Genomic DNA, 18,586 nt, shown 5'->3' with positions numbered 1-18,586 from the left:
AAAGTCAATTCTTTTGATTTTATTTACTAGCCTCAAATGCATTTTCCGACCCATTACAAATAGTGCACGCAATCTCTATCGACATTTAAATTAAATTTAAAGACAGAAAATTGGGATTAATCAATTTACACTGGGACTCTGCGATGCTGTTATAGGTTGGTGCACCATTTCTTGACGAAACACATAATGAATTTATGGAGTAACCGCAGATTTGGGGAAACAATTTAACCTAAAAATTTTTATTTTATTTATGTTTACATACTGGAACTAATTATTTTACAAAAAAAAATAATTCCGGGACCACGGGCACATTATGCCACCAAGTCCAATCGACTTTTTCATACAAGATTGGAAACAATAAACCATTCGCTTCGAGATGCGCACATTGACATCGTATTTTCTCTGGTTCTAATCAATAGAATCACATCGGAAGTAGTGCGCTGTTCAATGTACAATGATGCGCTATACAGCGCACTACTTCCGACATCATGAATTAGCACTAAACAAGAGAAAAAACGATTGTCACTGGAGGGATTTTCCCGATTTCAACTGTAACGATAATATATGGTTCCACCACACCATAAACTCAACGTTTTTTTTATTTATCATATCCTTATTTTTTTAAACAGATCCATTGGAAATATTGTTTATTGCTTTGAAAGTTAGATTTTTGATGCGCTTCGCTATCAAATTTTTTTCACGATTGCCAAATGAAATAGTATGAAATCGACAAAAAAAATTAACTTTTTCGAACAAAAATATTATAAAAATCGCGAATCTGGCAGCCATGCTAACCTACCAGCTAGTACACTGAAAAAACTTAACACGTTAACATCATGTGGAAATCTATTGAAATATTTCAATTCACAAACACATTAAATGCACACGGTTGCCATTTGAATATCCATTCGAGTGCGGGAAATATGGATTTCAAATGAAATTCATGCGAACATGATATGAAAAGCACATCAAAATAAGAAATACCATTGACTGAATTTTCCATATGAATTACACGTGAATATCACTTTGTTTTGCTTATATATTCCATTGGCAGAATTGCTGAAATCAATTGTTTTACATGTAGAAATGCACTACATGTTTTTCATGCGAAAGTCATGTGTAAAGTTCAAACTTTACGACTAAATAGCATGGCAATGAACATTCAATGGATAAATATGTCGTAGGAATATTCACGTGGAATTTGTTTGAATATCATTTGAAACACCACAGGAAATGCTTTTTAATGGATTTTCATGTGAAATTCAAAGGGAAATCATTTCTTTTACTTTTTAACATGAGAACGCACATGAATGTGATGTTTAATTGCATATGGTTTTATCGTGTCAATTATTTTCAGTGTAAAAGTAAGAAGAAGCCTGTTTTTGACACTTTTCAATGTCAAAAATCTGTCAGGTCAAAGGAGTTGCACTTTTGATTCATCACACTTTCAAACTGTGCAGTTCGATTTGGTGTGAACTGTTCAATATTCAGATAAATAGTCTTTTGCGTCGGACTCTCTCTCTCTCTCTCTGTCAGTCAGTCTCTTCCTTTCACACAGTTTTTACGATTAACCCTCAAAAAGGCAACCGGGTCTAAGAGGCCCGGCACGTTACAATTTTTTAGTTACAAAAAAATGTGTATGCAGTATAAGCTTGGGCATGGAAATTTTGATAAGTAGCTTTGAAATCTATAACAAAAATAAAGAATTGTGAAATTTTCATCTATGGAGTTTTGCGCAGCTATGTTTGAATTTTTTACATGCACAAAAAGGCAAGCCGGGTCTGGCAGGCCCGGTGTGCATGCAATACTAGGCTACTACTACTACTAGGAATACCACGGGTTTTATACATTAATATTTATCTGAAAAAAACATTTGGATGAGTTCATCGTCATATTAGCAGGAATTTTTTCATGTTTTGATTGATTTTATCTTTTTACCTTTTCTTTTAAGAAAAAAATCTTGAAAGTTTGAGCGAATTCTATACATTTCTTTTATAAGAAATGTAGAAATAGCATACGATAATGACGTGTGTCATATTTTTTTGGGTAAATACTTTTATTTCACTCACTGTGGTCTACTTGACAATTATTTGGATACAACATAACCTAACTCTGTCGTTATTGTCTATTTGTTGTCTATTCTTTCTGTTATAGTTTTCGTAATAATTCAAATTGTAGGATCTAAAAACAACAAAAAATTGAAATGGCTATAAGACGATATGCCCATGTTTTCAATCGTCTCAAAGAATCTGAAGTAATGGAAGAAATTTGAGCAAATTCAACAGCAGACGATTCCGAAACTAATTTGCAAAGCGAGGAAGAAGATGTGAATGATATTGCTTCCGATGATGAATTTGATGTAGAAAAATATGAATATGTACTCCGGTTATGCATCAGAAGAAATTGATAGCAACCCAGAAACATTTATTGTTCGTGTTCAAACGAAATGGAGCTTAGAACCAATCGACAGTCGACGTGATCTTCCGAGTACTACCCTTTTGGAAAAAAAAATTGAGCTTTTTACATTCATCGCCTTATACGCTGAAATCGGGATTTACTGCGTGTTCGTACTCATCATCCTGTAATTCCGGAACCGGAAGTCGGATCAATTAGAAATTCAACAGCAGCCAATGGGAATGCTGTACCTTTCATTTGAAACCAAGTTTGTAAAAATCGGAAAAGAATTCGCTGAGAGATAGGTATGACATTATCTTAGGAACTTGGTAAGTTCCCCCGGGGCATCAAGAACCGCCATAGCTGGCCAATGTGGTCGAAGTACCCTCGGTGGGTCATTAATGATCTAGACATGCAAAGCCAAGTAATGTTGCACATATTTTAATATATATTGCATCATTTGGACATCATGGTGGTATCAGTTTCTATGGAAATTTGCTGTGTGATTGTACTCTTCAACACCTAACTCCAGAACCAAAAGTCGGATCAATAAAAAAAAACAATAGCGACCGATGGGAAGGCTGCACCTTTCATTTGAGACTAAATTTGTACAAATCGGCCCAGCTACCTCAGCGAAAAATCGGTGAGATTGTTTGCCACATGCATACATCCATACATACATACATACATACAAACACATACAGACATTTTACGATTTCGATGAACTGAGTCGAATGGTATAAGAGATTTGGCCCTGCGGGTCTCGGTTAAAAAGTCGAAATTTCGACCGATTGCATAACCTTTCTATATGAGAACGGCAAAAAAGGAGCTTGAATTTAGACGGGCCTTAGAGGCCCGGCTTGCCCTTTAATGTTAGGATTTTAGCTTGCCTTCACAAGGGTTAAAGAAGTCATTAACGCACTACACACAGAGCTTTATGTTCTTCATCGATAACATACTTTGCTATCTGCCTCTCGTTTCTTCTACTGCAAATTTTATGCATTGGACATATTCCGTCTATCCACTCTTTGAATGGTTAGTAGAAGTATATGCTAGAAAATGCATATATATCACAGCAGAATCAAAGAGACGGAATATAAAGTATGCTAATTCTGCTTATTTTTATTTCTCAGTGTGGGTCTTCATGTACCTTCTAGCAATTTTGTTTATATAGCTAACTATGACTCTTAAACATTTTTAACATTTGAACATAGCGTCAAGACAGTCGCTATTTAAAAATCGCAACGCTGAAAATTCTCGAAAACAACAGACAGTAAATCAACTCCACTCGGAAGGATGTCCTACAATGGCATCATGCCAAGAAAGCCACCGGGCTTACCACTCAAATGAATGATTTGGTTATTAGGAGCACTTTCTTCTACGGAGTAAGTTTACTAAAACGCCGCTTACATGTGGCGACTTTTGATTTTTTGAAAGAAGGTGTATTTTAAGTAAAATTACAAATTTACGTTTGTGGAAATACAGCTAAGCCTATAGCAGATTTTTTTTATTTTTTTCGGAGATCCAAATTGTACGACAAATTGTGACATATAGTGACATATGGGGGAGGAGGAGTAAGCTAAAACGTTACGTAACATGTGTTTACTAAAGATAAAAAAATTCAAGGAATTTATTACGTAATAGGAGAGGAGTGATAGAGAAATTTGTGGCAATTTGTTACATGGTGATGGGGTGTTAATTTTGGGCAATTTTTGCGTTAAGTAATTTATGAATGGTCCCTAATATTTAGCAGAAAGTGCAATTTTTAGTTTTTCCAGTACTGTCTTTACTCATGGACATACTAGTGCTCAGAAGATACGATGTTAGATACACAATTAGAGTGAAGTAGCATACACTACAAATGTAAAAAACTTAATTGAAGCCAATCAAGCTTTATCTCGAACCGTCATAAAGTTCAATTTTATATTTTGCAAAAAAAACAGAACAATCCTAGCTTCTGTTTAAACGAAAAGAAGGGCCTTGCAAACTACAAAACACTTTTGAACATTTTATAAGGCTAAGTTAATTAGTTTCAGCAAAAAATTAAAACTCCTGCTAAATTTACATTATAGCTCACTGTGCAACGTGCAGGATTGATAATCAAACCCAGGTGAGCTGCGTACAAAATAATCGATTGACCATCTACATTATTCCAGCCCCAAATTATTATGTGTAATGTGGAAGCAATATTCGAAAATATTCAGCAGAAGAAAATGCATTCTGACGTTCAGGCATTGCATTTATCGCTCATATGAGTAAAATCGTTCGGATAATTTGCTACTGCGACAATAAAAACTCACATTTTCACACGAAAAGTTATTGGCACTCACACAACTTCTCCGAATAAATACAACTTGTTATTTCTCCGGATAAATAAAACCGCCGGAGAATGAGCGAATGAGTTTATCGTGGTATCCTTTTTGCGCTCGCTGCCTTGTTGTCGCTACTGCAAAACACGAAAAAAAAAACAAGTCTATCCTACTTCATTGCCGCTTTTCTTTGAAATTGAATGTATATTTTGACGTTTTTATTGATTTCCACGAAATTAAAATTTTATCACCTTCTCCGGTGAGAAGGAATAAAATCAAATAAATTTTATCTGGATCATTATTCCTTACGCTATTTGTGGAGACGGAGAATTTTGCGACTGATCTTATCTCGGAAAAGTTGGACATCGGATAAGGTTCTTCTCGCCTGAGTGAGAGAGAATTACAATGCATGCTGACGTTACAAACAGCGTTTGTTGAAGACCCAAAACAGAACAAATGAAATGATACCAAATCGTAATCGTATACACAAAGATACACGGATAATACTCAACACACTGAATAGTAGCCATGTGATTAATGCGTTTGCAATATCCCTCCAGTGACCTGAGCAAGATGATACAATTGTGATTGAAAAAATGCAACAAATTAACATTTTTGGACTCACCCCTGACAGTCAAGTTTTTGTTTGAACGCAAGTTTGCAAGCTACGCCAATGGTTAGCATGTTCGGATGAAGTATGTATTCAAGCTACGTCCTAATTCTAGGACAAGGCATTCTTCGTACTTAAACAACGGTATGTAATTATGCTTACAACCTGTTGAATCCGGCATGCAAATATATTCCGAAGCTTTAAATATTTCGCTACCTTTCCAATAACCAATAAAATGCGTCTTATTTTAAAAACCTTCGGTTAAGCTTGGTAAACTGAAATTGATCATCGAGATAGATGCACAAATAAGTGTATCCGAATATTTTGAACACGGTGTAGACTCAACGAACGGGAACCGAGAAGGGAACCAACCAACCGACGAAGAAAATAGAGCCGTTCACATCAAAGCGGGATGAGAGCAATAGCACACAAATTGAGTTTCATTGGCGGGAGGTTAGCACTCGAAGTATAGTTGCTAGTTTCCGCAGACGGTTGTTGATCAGGTATGGGGTTCGATGTGTGATTAAACCGATAGTATCAACAAGTTGTCATGAAATTAAAAATTAAAGTATACGCGGTGAGTTGTATATGAGCAGTACACAAAGAAACACCCTTTATTGTCTGCTGCGAAGTGCCACACAAAAAGAAAAACCAATCGACCCAATTCATATCCGGCCTTCGGAAAAATCTAGATTGGAGAAATGGGCGAAAAGCTATAAGTGGAATAAAGGTTCCATTGGTGTAGCTAGTGGGGTATTCAAATAGCCAACAAATATTAGAGCAGAAAAAAATTATTTATCGATACGGATTAAACTAGAGATGAAACAAACGTAGATGAATATGCGAATAGAACAACAAGGAGCAAAAGTAAAAAAAAAGGATTATGCAGTGTGGTCAAAATCGAGAGCGGACCATTGCAATGTACCGAATACCGTTTCACTGAAAGTAGGGTAAGAGGGCATATTAAGTTCTACCGGGGCAAAACACCCCCTTTTATTCCAAGTATCCCAGATTCATCTGAACCGTAAACATCGATATTATCAGTTAACGAACTTACGCATGAACATGCGTTTTTCTCAAGTACTGCAAAACAACAAGATAAACAAAAGTTTAAAAAATGCATTTTGATGAATGTTCTTACCATTTTTCTATAAGCAATTCATTTAGCTTTAAAACAAGCAATGTTTTTTCCGTGTTAAGCAATTTACCCGCGAATTTTTTCAATACCCTTCTATCTGAAACGATAACAAAATGAATACTTTCATTGCACATGGATAATTTATTCTAATAGTCAATTGAAGACGTCTGTATGTTTTTAGCCAAAATAATGTGACCATCAAGAACATGTCAAACGGCCGCAATTGATCCCCTTCGACAACAGTTTGGCCTTACCAAACCGCGTAACGCGGGTGGCGTCGTGAAAATTGTCGAATAGGAGTTGAGAACAGCTTAAAGTAACATCTGATGTTGTTTCAAATGTAGGGTGATAGGTCTATTTGCGCCATGTTTCTATTATCACCCTACCCATTTGAAGCCTTTGGTTAGATCAGTGTCTGCTATCTTTGTTCAACGCATTAAGTCAAATGGAAGCGCAACAATAGGGGCACTCGATTCGAGTTTTCATTGTGTTCAACCACGAAAATTTTACTGTTTTCAACGCATTTGTGTTATTATGGTGGTTCTTAACAACGAATCCAAGCGGTTGATGTCAATTTTTACGCATTCCATTGAATGTAAGGCAAAAAATTACCGAATTAGTGAGGCACCTTGCTTAGTACGGTGAAAATAGGCTCATCACCCTACATAATTCAAAACAATATGTCTTGAATCGAAATTTTAAGCCTGATTTTAATGACGCTGCCACTTCTAGTTCTCCAATCTGTATATTTCACATCCTTACTCTCATTTTTTTGTATTGCAATACACTGAAGTCTTTTTTATGCGTTTTGTTATGGGCATTTTTTATATGACTTTTTTATGCGAATTTTCAAAGTTATGCGATTTTTTATGCGAATTTTCAAAGTTATGCGATTTTTTTATGCGGATTTTCAAAGTAATGCGATTCTTTTTATGCATCTTACTTTTAATTTTTAGGGCATCACCTGAAGCGACTTTTATCGAAAGATAGATCCTTGTGAATCCACATGCTTAAACAAAAGACATAAAATGTTCATATTTTTATTTTAGATTATGTATTGCTAGTCTTTGGGTTAAGGATATGAGAAGCATTCTTGATGCAGTGAAAATACAAAACAAAAAATGACCGAATACCTTTTTGCCTTTCTCATAATAAAACTTATGCAATCGGTCGGAATTTTGACTTTTTAACCGAGGCCCGCAGAGCCGAATCTCTTATACAATTCGACTCAGTTAGGCGAGATCGAAAAAAAGTCTCTGAGCGTGTATTTTTTTTTACTTGGTGGTAAAGCTTTTACGCCGACCGGGCACACGTTCAGTAGTTAGACCATACTACCGATTTCGTCTATCGTGTGCCAGAGTGAGGAACTCTGAACAGAGAAGACAACTCTGAACCCTATTTCTCTATACTCCACCAAGAAGTTCGACATTTGCCTGATCCCCCGAATTTCATTTGAACTGACTACTTCGGGGGAAGGCGTGCTAATGCACTTGATTCCAGATCTAGCTGGTCTTGCTAGATTTCGCTTGTCTCGTAACCGCCATATCAGTCCTGCACGGCATGATATTCTACAAGTCTTCCTCTCTACGTTGACCAGTTGGATGCCGTGGTCGATCCGTCGATTCCGGTTGTAGGGTGGCTTCCGGTTCACTGCTTCCCCCAACGACCCTGGAGGTTTGTTGCGTTCGATGCTACTCGGCGTAGTCCCCGACGATGGAGCTAGCCTACCTCAGCGGAGAGTTCCCCGACGAAAGAATGTCTCCTGCAACCGTTGACGGACACGTTATTCTTCCTTAGATGCAGTCCAGCGATTCCCGGTGAAGGATTGCGTCCGGTTCACTGGTGCCCCGATGATTCAAGCCGACGATTCGCTACGCTCTACTCGGAATAGTTCCCCCTACTCCGACGAAGAGTTCCCTGGCAGTGGAAGATCTTCCGAAACTGATGCTACTCGGGCAGATGCCGAGGTCGGTCCTGCGATTCTGGGTGGAGGGTTGACAGGCGCCCCGACGAGCATCTGCCGGAGCTACTTCCCGATCTACTCGAACTAGTCCCCGGCGGTGGGCCTAGTCTACTCCGACGGAGAAATTTCCCGACGTTGAAATTTCTCTCGAAATCGTTATCTCGATGCTGGTCGGTTAGGTGCCGAGGTCAGTCTTGCGATTCCGGGGAGTCACGGTTCCGACAGCATATATCATTAAGTGACTTTACGCTTATCTGGGCATGCCGCAGACTCAGGGCATTTAATGCCAAAATATCCTGACTCCTGTGTTCCAGAAGAAAAAGAGTTAAGTATCCGGGAAACTCTAAGCTTGCTCATATGACCTCCACGCTTTTCTAAACTTTCTTACTTCAAATCCTTGCTCTTCCTTGAGTACTATGGCTCTTAATATTGAAAAATATTTAACACCTTATGTGTTTTTTATGCGGATTTTCAAAATATGCAGTTTTTTATGCGGATTTTCAAAGTTATGCGGTTTTATTTTATGCGGATTTTCAAAGTTATGCGATTTTTTATGCGGATTTTTTATGCGGTACGTATCCCGCGCATAAAAAAACCTCAGTGTACTTTTAACCTTTCAGTATACAACTAGCTACGCCCATGTTCAGGCAACGACCCGATGAATCCACGATTTCTTCAACTCTACGTCTGCCTTGCCCTAGCGGGAGTCTTGGGCGGTTCGACCAGATCGAATTGCCGAAGCCTTTCCATCAAAGCCAATCTTCCGATTCCGCTTACACCGCCGCTTTTCCATGAATCGGTACAGGCGCTCAGCCACCACTCACTAGATACAATGCATGTTGTGTGTTAGTATGGAAGCGACAACGAACGACCGACGGACGCGGCGGTGCTGGGCCAAACGAATGTTCTCTTTCTGCCATAAGCATTACCACCAGTGGCGATGCTGCTGTGCCGGAGAGCGCCGAAGGTTTCTTTCATTAGCTGGAAATGGGATGGACACGGTTGACGACGAGTGTGAAAGAGAGGGGCTGCCGAGGCAAAGATTAACGCGCCTGATGATTATCACACTTTTCCGTTGATTAGTTTTGACAGAGGTTTCCGCTTAGGGGCCGTTCATAAACCACGTAGCCTCATAGGGGGGACGGGGGGGGTCTGGCAAAAGTCTACGTTTGTCTACGAGGGGGGAGGGGGGTCTTTTAAAAAGTCTACGTAGACTTTTATTTTTTGTTATTCTCGTATTACTAATTATAAATGAGATTTAAAGAGAGTTGTATTCAAAGTATCGGTCTATTCAGTTAGGATTAAATGGATTATTTTTTTTTATTTTTTATTTATTGATATCGGTGGTTAAAGATGTAGTGTAATTAAAATTCTACAATAAAGAGTTTACTCGAGTTAATCAGTTTCTCTTGCAATCATTTACACTGATTTCAAAATAATTAAACACCCGTTACATTTTACGTCTTGACCCTACGCAACTCCGTGCAGACCGGTTCTACTATATTTATCTTCGAAAATATGCGGAGTTTGATACTTTACGATAATATTCTCAGGTGATATGGGTATTTATTACATAAGAAAAATAAATATATTTTAGGGAAGATTTAAATAGCTTCGTTCCCTTAATCACACAAGGCAATTTATATTGTCTTATTATCTTAGAAATTTTGAAATTTGTTCACGAAAATTGAAATTTGTGTGCATTTTTAGTATAGATGATAGTACATACCTACAGTATTATTTTGTAATTGTTTCTCATAATTTAACAATTTTGAATGCACTAATAAGGCTCAAAAAGTGTTTATCAATTCTGCATTGTTGGTGTAGGTACTTCGGTCAAAATTTGAACTAGTTATAGCAATATATCTTTTTACATATACTTGAGTTACTAATCTTGAAAAGAAGTATTCCGCTACACAAACGTTGGAAAGCACCTTGAATTGGTATTAATTGATTTGATCAATCATAGACAAAAACCAATGTAAAAACCTTTCTTTAATATTTAAAAAGCTTCAAATAAATTTAAACTCTAATTTTTAATTGAACATTATAATGTGCTTCTTGCTAATTTCACATTTTCAGCGAATAAAAAAAAATTAAAAGTCTACGTAGACTTTTGGCGTGGGGGGGGGGGGTTGGTAAAAGTCTACTAAGGTCTACTAGGGGGGAGGGGGGGTTAAAAATTCTCAAATTTCGGTCTACGTAGTTTATGAACGGTCCCTTATGGGATTTGGTGTGTTTTCACCGAGTGACGGGTTGTTGTTTGTTTTGGGATGTTGGAAATGAATTGGAAGCAGATGTTGTGAAGAACCGCTCGTTTGAATTAAATTTTAATGCGTGTTTATTCGAAGTTTTGGACAGATTTATTCTGTTGCCAATTTGTAGTTCTGGTTTGAGTTTTCGGGGAAACATTTAGTGAACGACGAATGTTATGTGGATATAAACGACAAAAACTGATACAAACATTCAAGCAAGCAAAAAAACGTCGCTATCCAGTCCTGCGATTCTATCCCATTCCTACGAACTTTATGACAAACTGTGCCTTAATGGGAGAACAAAGCAAATCGAAAATTATTTTATAGACCCTCAAGAATTCCACTTGAAGACAAGCAGAAGCAATAAAATAAAGTCTTACGAGTGCCCCATTACGTCACCTGGTCAATAAACAAGACAATATATTGACACATATTGTTGGTTCTATGGTCTCGGGTTTTTTCCCTCTTCTGTTTATTCCTCCCTCATTCTGCTCCTAACCACACAAAAAAACACCAATCGCATCCGAATTATGCCATAAATAAACATTAGAGTTTTTTCCGCGTCCCTTGCTGTTTGCGCTGTCCGGCGAGCTTCCTTTTTTTCTACGTTCAGTGCGGCCTTGTTTTGCTTGGTCCGGTGGCGACAGTACAATGAGACAACCTGTCTGGTCAGTATGGCCTACTACGGTCAGTTTCGAACGATCCGCCATCAGCGCCACCGTCGACAAAGTAGACAAGGACAAGTTGCATAAATTCAGGATTAAGTCAACAATAAATTTCGCAAACACAATTTGAATCACCAGAGTGTGTGCGGGTTTTTTTTTGTTTTGTTTGCAAGCGTGACTCTCAAGCAATGTGCAATGGAAAATGCAATGTCTGGAGGGAAAAAAGAATAAATAGCAACACAACAGAAGAAAAAAAAACTGGCGAAAAAAGTGCGCTCCTGACATAACTGAAGCTATAAATTCAGTTAAATAATTACTTGCCAGTTGAAGTAGGATCCGGCCGGTAGCCGAGTTGAAGCTAAAAGTTTGGAGTCCCTCCGTGGCAGGGATGGATTCCAAGCGGGAAGGAAAGATCGCGTATCACATCGATGAACTTAGATATTTCAGAATTGTTTGGAGCAATATTCTTATCAGGAGCCCTTCGTTTGTCGTAGTTCACGATGAGGTTGTAGAAGTAATAAAATATTCATCCCACTTTCTGCACGAAGGAAATGCTTCCGTGGTTTCGGTTCTGAAACCGTACTTCCAAACTAGAAACTTTTATTTTAACAAGTTACTAAGCCCCATCTTCATTGCTTCCAGCAAATCCGCGTAAAATGCCTCGAGCATGAATATATACGCATGTCATGTTCGAGTTCTCAACTGCTGTAACAGTTGATAGCCTAGAAATACGAAATTGTTAGACTTCAAACCTTAAAATCATTTCAAATATGTACGACTGCGGTGATAGCTAGAATGCTCTGAGTTCGGAGACACTTGTTCCATATCAACCATGATGCTATAATTAAATTATTATAATTTATTCTGCGTCAATTTTCATCCTGACACACTGAAATCCGTCCCTGTCGAAACTCCCACGGGGGAACGGGGATACTGCGACAGTTGATAGTAGTGCACAGCAAACCAGGATCCGGATGCCTTTTCCTCTGGTGTTACAGTGAAACCTTTTCTCCTTCATTCTTTTTGTCGCCATTTCCTACGGTTTTTACTCGCCCATTTTTTCAGGGTCTGCTTTGCGTAGCATACCTCCACCATATGCTAATCCTATGCCATTTTTTCTGTTCCCCCTCTCTCTATCTCCCTCAAACGAACACATAACACATACACTAATGCTGTTTTCTCGCTTCTTTCACAGTTTGCCGGTCCTGCATCGTGCATTATTTGGAAAGCAATAAATACTGTCCCAAGTGCAAATCGTACAACAACAAAACCATCACGGTGGCTAATTTAAGGTAATTTGCACACTTGACTTTTCACTGCTATATTACCAACCGAAGGAGGAGAACTTCTTTCCACCAGTGCAGTGGTATAAATCCTCTCGTCGCTCCACCGCTTGGTACTCCCTTCTCCCACCCGGAGGGTGGAAACAGCGAGCTCGCTTTTTAACGACTGTCAAAATGATGAATATTTGAGCACTTCAAAATTAATATTCAATCTCTCGCTGTTTCCCCCATTTTCGTTGGTTGCCGGCGGCAGCAACGATTTTTAATTCATTTCAACTTACCATCTTCTTCTGCCAGGTCGGATCGGATACTGAAATCTCTGGTGTACAAGCTGGTTCCGGGATTGTTCAAGTCAGAAAACCAAAGAATGGCCAAATTTTACATCGACCAGCAGGCTCGAGACGATTCGGCCGCCACCAGTCAAAAGCTACCGGACCATAACTACATGGACGATCAGAACTTTTTCTCACCGGATGAATTAATCAGGTAAGCGCTTGCCTTGTCACATCACCGGTGCCGTGTGGGTAGTTGAAGTTAATTCCGTTTCCTTCCCCTCCGCCAGCTTATCGCTGCAGTACCATCACGACTCGATAGTCGATTATGATCCGAAATCGACGACGCTACCCGTCACCTACCTGCACTGTCCGGCGGCGGTCACCATTCACCACCTGTACAAGTTCATCCTCACTAAAAACGGGCTGCAGCTGGGCAACGAGCGGATCCAGATGGATATTATCTACGAGGACGAAATTCTGCCGCACGAGTTCACCCTGATGGATGTGGCCTACTGTTATGACTACAAGCGGGTAAGTGATTAATGATGCGTTTCGGAAATCGTGCCTCGAATGGAAGTGGAACAGAGTCGACGTTCGCCTACTGCGCTCCGACGGCGGTGCGATTTTCATTATGGTTGCACATTTGAATAGGGAAATTATTGGTTATGTACAGTGAGTAACACGTTTCTTTTTGTGTACCTTGCTGGTTCTGTATGATAGATGACAACTCAAAATCGAAATTGAGACATACGACTCGTTGATTCCTATTAGGATGATTTTAATTCTATGGGTTGGGTACACCCTAATTAATATTGCATATTGCATTCATAATGATTTTTATGGCATAATTGCATTAAAATAACCGTCAGAATCGTCACTATCATTTAGAAGTTTTATCAGTTTTCGTCGCTGAAAACAGCATCTACAAATATAAGTGAAGTAACAGCGATCGCAATGCAGTTTAACAAAACATGCTTCAAGAAACGACCAATAGTTACCGCTTTACATTTAATTTTGGATAATACAGTGAAGACCCGATTTTATCAGCTTTTTGACCAATTTGAATTCGAGTAAATCCTTTCCTGAGCATATTTTTCTTATCTTAGAGATCCGAAACATGCAAAAAAATTTGCTCTGTCAGACCCCGTTAAGGGCAGATTAACCTAAATAATCAGGAAAGGTTATGAGGCTATATCTAGGGTTTAAAGGAGAATATTTGAAGAGCTTCGGTTTTTTAAAAGGAAAGAAAAATATATGTCCCGATTTTATCAATGCCCCCGTTTTATCAGCCTAAAATTCACCAAGGGGCTGATAAAAACGGGTCTTTACTGTGTTAAACATACGGTAAGTCTAGTTTTCCAAACTTACTGTATTGGTACGAAGAATACTATACTACCTAATATGTCTTTTTACTCAATTTCAATGTATCATTCAAAAAAGGCAAATATTGGTGATTTTGCTACGTTTATTTCTGTCTTTGTCTTTCTCAATAGAAAAAACATGCAATTATTCTGAAAATCGACCTGTTACCCTAGGCCCGAAGGGCCGAGACTGCACAAATGTTCACGTTGCGCTGCCATCACCGGGACGCCTGTTATACCGCACTACGCTCCGACGCAGTCGTGCCACCAGCTCAGTCGTCCCGGCCCTGTGTTCGGAGGTCGTGAGGGATGCTAGAACCTTCTGGTTTCTAGCATGCCATCGGGTACGTCACGTCGCTGATGGTTTGCGGTTGTACTACCAAAACGTCAGAGGGCTTAGGATGAAAATCGAGAGCTTGTGCTTGGTTTCCGTTGACGGCTACTATCATTTTAACGTTCTGGCGGAAATTTGACTTGAAGATCGTATTACGTCGATGAGGCTTTTTTTCGGATTCTTACGCGGTTTATTGAGCGGATCGAAGCATTCGTAATAATATCCATGGTCGCGGCGGGGGAGTTTTGATCGTTGTTTCTTGTACACGTGCCTCCTGTGAATTTGTTGTGGATAATTCATCCAACATTGAAGCTGTTTGGACGTAGATTACTACGCAGACGAACTGCTCTATTACGCAACTCCATCTAGACTTTATAGAGCGCGCTTCATCTCGGACAGATGCAAACGATGTGATAATAGTCCTTGATAATTTCAACCAACCAGGACTTATGTGGGTTTCTTCTGAACGCGGATACGCTTACCCTAACCCGTTATCATCGACAACAAATCCTGTCAGTCACTTACTTCCACGGTGTATATAATAGAACAATATTATGGCAAAAAATAAGCATCGCTGAATTGTTCACTATTGGATTAAGGAAAATTTTACCTTCAATTTGAAACCAATTCGGAAATAATCCACCGAGGGATCCAGAACAATTTTTTTTCAAGTTCAAATATAAATATCATGAGTTATGAATCTTACTCCATACGTGTTCTAACTATCCGGGTTCATTCAAAACATTGAGTCCAATCGAGGTCCTACAGAGTCCAAAGTAGCATTATCTATAAACACGATTGAGTATTACATAAGAAAAAACTTCAACCTTTGTCAATTCGTTTCAAAGTATTTTTATATTTCAAGAATTACATAGTACAACAGAATGTATTAATGCGTTTGAATAATTTTCATTTGATTCGGGAACCTTTCAAGCCGTAGAAAAGTCCAAATGAACAGACTCGGTAACTTGTTTACTGAATTTTGCTGATTGCATAGTTTCACAGAGCTGTGGCATATGGAATCTTAAAATATGAAACTTTGAACTATTGGGAACTTTCGCTTTTCTCCAACTTTCTGCATAACATTCAGTGTGTTTCTCGTACTGGGTGTAAGATCTCTTTGAAACAAGATTGATATAGTTAATGAAACTGGCACGAGGCTGAAAATATGTAAATTTACTTCAGTGTGGTTTCTATGTTATAGAATTCAATACCTTTCTTAATATTCCAAAAGATCCGTCCAAACAGAAATTTGAACGGTGTTCTATTAGTTCATGACAATTTGTTCCTGTGGGTCCAAATTGGCAGCGCCTTGTACTATTACTCATCGTGACCTACAATTTGGCTACATTCCCATCAATGCTTTCCACGCTTTTATAAATGGCGTTCACGATATTCACTGCTAGCTTCTCGTTTGCTCCATTCTGCTGCCATTTTGATATATTTTCGCGGTAGCTTGCTAATGTTATGGAAATCTCGCAGGACAAGCTGTTTCTGGGAGCGTAACAAAATGGGTTAGGCGACCTGTAACCCATTATTACAAGTAGTAGGTTAACTATCTTCAGGTTACATGAGACCATAGTTTCTACTGAGTTTAGCTCCATCAAAGTTATCCATATTTGGGATATATTTGTATACTTTTACGGTATTCCAGGAACAGCCGCCAGTAGCAATATTTTCCTAACACCAGTGCACTTAAAAGGATTCCTTCTATCTCTGGAGCTTTCGTAGGTTCTTTTCTGAATAGACAGTGTAATTTTTAGGAACAAAATGACCATATGTGCGTCGATAAAACCAGTTTTTGCTGTCAATATCTGGCAAGTATCGTTCTTTGGTGGCTTGTCTTTCTTTTTCGGAAATGATTCTCACTTTTCAAGGCACTGAACACAACAAGCCCACGATGATCTAAAAAAGCACATGCCAAAATGATTACACTGTGCGATAATAATTGCGAAGCCGAAATCAAATCGAAGTGGACTATTTTTTCTGGAAGCATTTCTATCCAATAGCAAAAGCAGTCGACTTAGACGTACTTTATGGTAAAGCCAATGCTGGTAGAGCGAATCATATGAAGTAACGGCCATAGAAAAAGAAATTTTTGCTAGCCTAGCAAGTGTTTTGCTATTTAAATAGAAAATAATGAAAAATGAAATAATAGTCCGACTTAGTTTGACATTTCTAGCCATACCGTGTTATTGGATTAATGGTATTAATTTATTAATTGAGTTGAAAAAATAAAAATGTTCGTCAACCCTCGGTGGATTATTTTCAAACAAGTTTTAAATGAAAGGTATAAGGGTCTGTTATCGAATGGCGAAAGATTCAGCGATGTTTATTTTTTTGTTAAAAGGTCATTTTATATACACACCGTGCATCTGGAAGGGATGGCTTTCGACGGACCAAATCAAGTAAGCACGATTTCCATCCATCAATCTCGTTTTCTTGTCAATGGGAATGCTCCTCCTGAGTGTTCTGTGAATGAAGCTTTCACTGTGATCGTTTCTTTGGATAACGTCATGCTTCGGAAACTGAAATACTGAAATGCAACGTATGTAAGCTAATCGACGATGTCCTATTCTCAAGCGCATTTTCGTAATTGCCAGTAATGAGCGCCGCAGTTACAATAAAATGCTGTACAATGGATATGTGAACCATATCCAACAAAACTTACGACGAACTCCGAAGGGCTTCTGGAGTGTTGTTAATGCGAAAAGAAAGGAAATGGGTCTTCCATCTAGGATGGTCTACAATGGTGAAATAGCGACTACAACGGCGGTAAAATACTCCCCATTTACCAGCTACTTCTCGAGTCTCTTCACGACTGATGCATCAAGCACGAAAACGCGACCCATGATGTTCACGTTGGTGCTGTGAATATGAATGTATTCACCATTTCAGAACAATCGATTATCTCTGCAATACGGAATACTAAATCGTCTTATGCTCCAGGACTAAGTGCTATATCTTCAGCTGTTCTGAAATTTTTCCCGATATTTTAGGGATTCCACTGACGCACCTTTTCAATGTGTCACTTCAGCAGCAAAAATTTCCCGATGATTGGAAGTGCTCAGTCATGTTTCAAGGTGACAAAAGCAGCATCGAGGACTACCACAGAATCACTTCACTGAGAGTTGTGTCAAAAATGTTCAAATCGCTTATCAACGAGGTGCTGTTTTCAGCTAGACAATATTACATAAGCACTTGTCAGCAAGGATTCTTCGCGGGTCGATCGGTTGAGACGTTTCTTGTTATACCTTCACATCGTTTTGTATTGGAAAAAAAATATCCAAAAAATTACAGGTTGACACGGTCTATGCAGACATTAAGGCTCAAGTTACCTGAAGGCTTGGTAGTATGCGTAAGAAAAATTGTGTTCAGCTTTGCCACCAGATTATCCATTTATACCTTTTCAAAACTCTAAAAGAAGAATATCAGTCGATTTATTAGATCATCAGGATTCAATTCATGCAAAATACCTGCTGGAAAAACCATCGGCTTAGCTGGATGGTGCTTTTGAAAAAGTGGCTGTGATTTTTTATCACACTACCACACCGAGCGGGGGTACGCAACACAACTGCGCAATGAAAAAACCACAGCCACTTTTTCAAAAGCACCATCCAGCTAAGCCGATGGTTTTTCCAACAGGTATTTTGCATGAATTGAATCGTGATAATCTAATAAATCGACTGATATTCTTCTTTTAGAGTTTTAAAAAGGTTTATATGGATAATCCGGTGGCAAAGCTGAACACAAATTTTCCTACGCACACTACCAAGCGTTCAATTCTAACACATGCTTAAAAACGGTAACTTGAACCTTAAGGCTGCTATCGACACAGTTAACCATGAGATACTGCTATCAATGCTTGATAAACTAGGATACACCACAAGATTCTGCCACCAGTTTCGATCCTGCCTTGTACCCCGCATCGTGCAAATTGGTGACAACGTGTCTGAATTCTTGTCTAATAATTCCGGAGTTCCCCAAGGTAGTACACTA

The 18,586-nt window shown here is 38.7% G+C and overlaps 1 protein-coding gene across 2 annotated transcripts in view; it reads left to right on the top strand.

Annotated features, from left to right (window-relative positions):
* The window catches only part of LOC131694276 (serine-rich adhesin for platelets), a 152,618-nt gene that overhangs the window by 116,035 nt on the left and 17,997 nt on the right, over nt 1-18,586 (top strand). For both annotated transcript variants that reach the window (XM_058982870.1, XM_058982871.1), the window contains exons 3-5: nt 12,530-12,626; nt 12,915-13,103; nt 13,180-13,423. In XM_058982870.1, the coding sequence (XP_058838853.1) occupies nt 12,530-12,626; nt 12,915-13,103; nt 13,180-13,423 (530 nt within the window). The remainder of the gene's footprint in view (nt 1-12,529; nt 12,627-12,914; nt 13,104-13,179; nt 13,424-18,586) is intronic.

The sequence above is a fragment of the Topomyia yanbarensis genome, chromosome 3 (genome assembly GCF_030247195.1).
Source record: "Topomyia yanbarensis strain Yona2022 chromosome 3, ASM3024719v1, whole genome shotgun sequence".
NCBI lineage: Eukaryota > Metazoa > Arthropoda > Insecta > Diptera > Culicidae > Topomyia > Topomyia yanbarensis.
This window is presented reverse-complemented; position numbering and strand designations above follow the sequence as displayed.